Source organism: Limulus polyphemus, unplaced genomic scaffold (genome assembly GCF_000517525.1).
Source record: "Limulus polyphemus unplaced genomic scaffold, Limulus_polyphemus-2.1.2 Scaffold5494, whole genome shotgun sequence".
Lineage (NCBI taxonomy): Eukaryota > Metazoa > Arthropoda > Merostomata > Xiphosura > Limulidae > Limulus > Limulus polyphemus.
In genome coordinates, this window is record NW_013671104.1 from 34,177 (window position 1) to 37,295 (window position 3,119).

The window sequence follows — 3,119 nt, forward strand, 5'->3', positions numbered from 1 at the left end:
CATTTTATTATAATTTTTATTATTTTATTATTATTACATATTAAAGAGTGCAGTTGATTATTATACAGTATAATTACGTATTAAAGAGTGCAGTTGATTATTAAACAGTGTAATTATGTATTAAAGAGTGCAGTTGATTAATAAACAATGTAACTACGTATTAAAGAGCGCATTTTATTATTAAACAGTGTAATTACGTATTAAAGAGCGCATTTTATTATTAAACATTATAATTACGTATTAAAGAGTTCAGTTGATTTATAAACAGTGTAATTACGTATTAAACAGCGCAGTTGATTATGAAACAGTGTAATTACGTATTAAAGAGCGCATTTTATTATTAAACAGTGTAATTACGTATTAAAGAGTTCAGTTGATTATTAAACAGTATAATTAGGTATTAAAGAGTGCAAGTAATTATTAAACAGTGAAATTACGTATTAAAGAGTACAGTTGATTATTAAAAAATGTAGTTACGTATTATAGAGCGCATTTTATTATTAAACATTATAATTACGTATTAAAGAGTTCAGTTGATTATTAAACAGTGTATTTACGTATTAAAGAGCGCAGTTGATTAAAACAGTGTAATTACGTATTAAAGAGCGCATTTTATTATTAAACAGTTTAATTACGTATTAAAGAGTGCAGTTGATTATTAAACAGTATGATTACGTATTAAAGAGTGCAGGTAATTATTAAACAGTGTAATTACGTATTAAAGAGTGCATTTTATTATTAAACAGTGTAATTACGTATTAAAGAGTGCAGTTGATTATTAAACAGTATAATTACGTATTAAAGAATGCAGTTGATTATTAAACAGTGTAATTACGTATTAAAGAGCGCAGTTAATTATCAAACAATTTAATTGCGTATTAAAGAGCGCATTTTATTATTATTTTTATTATTTTATTCTTATTACATATAAAAGAGTGCAGTTTATTATTAAACAGTATAATTACGTATTAAAAGTACAGTTTATTATCAAACAGTGTTACTACGTATTAACAAGAGCAGTTGATTATTAAACAATGTAAGTACGTATTATAGAGTGCAGTTAATTATTAAACAGTGAAATCACGTTTTAAAGAGTGCAGTTGATTATTAAAAAGTGTAATTACGTATTAAAGAGTTTAGATGGTTATTAAACTGTATAATTACGTATTAAAGAGTTCAGTTCATTATTAAACAGTGTAATTACGTATTAAATAGTGCAGTTTGTTATTAAACAGTGTAATTACATATTCAAGAGCGCAGTTCATTATTAAACAGTGTAATTACGTATTAAAGAGTGCAGTTTATTATTAAACAGTGTAATTACATATTCAAGAGCGCAGTTCATTAAACAGTGTAATTACGTATTAAAGAGTGCAGTTTATTATTAAACAGTGTAATTACATAATCAAGAGCATAGTTCATTATTAAACAGTGTAATTACGTATTAAAGAGTTCAGTTCATTATTAAACAGTGCAATTACGTATTAAAGAGTGCAGTTTATTATTAAACAGTGTAATTACATATTCAAGAGCGCAGTTCATTATTAAACATTGTAATTACGTATTAAAGAGTGCAGTTTATTATTAAACAGTGTAATTACATATTCAAGAGCGCAGTTCATTATTAAACATTGTAATTACGTATTAAAGAGTGCAGTTTATTATTAAACAGTGTAATTACATATTCAAGTGCATAGTTCATTATTGAACAGTGTAATTACGTGTAACATAGAGTGCAGTTTATTATTAAACAATGAGTTATTATTCCTATATAGTATTTACATTTTCGTTTAACAGTGAATTTATTACGTGTTGTTCTCCACAATAATTGTTTGTATTGTTTCATGTTAAATAACTTTTAATCATAATACCAAGAGTTTCCAAATGAAACATCTGAACACATTTTAGCTTCAAACTCAAGTCACCATTTCTGTCGGTTTTGACCACTTATTCTTTCGTTCAGAAACTTCGAGTATTTTCTTTATGGTTTTTCCTAAGAGATATAAAAGTAGACGTTGTTGATTCAATGTATTTTTACAAATCTTCTTCTCAGGAAATAAAATAAAGAATTTTATGGTAGATTTCCCGTTTTCTCTACCGATATTAGAACATCTTTTTCAAGGAGGACGATGATGTTTATGAACTAATTATATCTCTTTTTTTTTTACAGTTGACCTGTTTTTGTTTTATACGTGTGTACAGAAACTCGGGGGTTATGAAAAGGTAAGTAACGTATAACAGTTACACTAAAGTAACAGTTTTAACCATTACAAGTTACACGGATTCCATCAATGTGTTTGATTTTTTATAAGTGTTTCACGATAAGTTGAAATATATTAATTACTTCCTTGTATTGCTTGCCCGATAAAAACATGTTTTATACGATATTTCAGGCTGTCATGTGATACAGTCGCACAGTTTACGAAATGTAAAAACATGTTTTATACGATATTTCAGGCTGTCATGTGATACAGTTGCACAGTTTACGAAATGTAAAAACATGTTTTATACGATATTTCAGGCTGTCATGTGATACAGTCGCACAGTTTACGAAATGTAAAAACATGTTTTATACGATATTTCAGGCTGTCATGTGATACAGTCGCACAGTTTACGAAATGTTTCATGTGTTATACGATATCTTTATCACATCCAGCTACGTTATGCAGTCATACTGTTGATCAAGTGTACATTGATTTATTTGGTATATTTATCCTGCCACGTGATACAGTCACACTGTGGACAAGTTGTAACATGTTGTATATGACGTCTTTACCTCACTCTGTCACGTGATAAAATCATTTTTCACCTCACTTTACCATTTGATATAGTCGTACTGTTATCAACCAGCTGTAACCTGGTTTATATGAATCGTTGAATATTGTCAAACAGTTACGGTCTACACTGTTAGTGTGTACAATGAATGATCTCTTACACGATAGTTATAGTTTAAACGTTGAAGACTGTTAGTGTGTATAATGAATGATCTCTTACACGATAGTTATAGTTTAAACGTTGGTAAGAGATCATTCATTATACATACTAACAGTCTTCAACGTTTAAACTATAACTATCGTGTAAGAGATCATTCATTGTACACACTAACAGTCTTACGATAG

The 3,119-nt window shown here is 28.0% G+C and overlaps 1 protein-coding gene across 3 annotated transcripts in view; it reads left to right on the forward strand.

Moving 5' to 3' along the window:
• LOC106472654 (mucin-5AC-like) overlaps positions 1 to 3,119 on the forward strand; it is a 34,920-nt gene that overhangs the window by 11,462 nt on the left and 20,339 nt on the right. For all 3 annotated transcript variants that reach the window (XM_022401212.1, XM_022401213.1, XM_022401214.1), the window contains exon 2: positions 2,171 to 2,223. In XM_022401212.1, the coding sequence (XP_022256920.1) occupies positions 2,171 to 2,223 (53 nt within the window). The remainder of the gene's footprint in view (positions 1 to 2,170; positions 2,224 to 3,119) is intronic.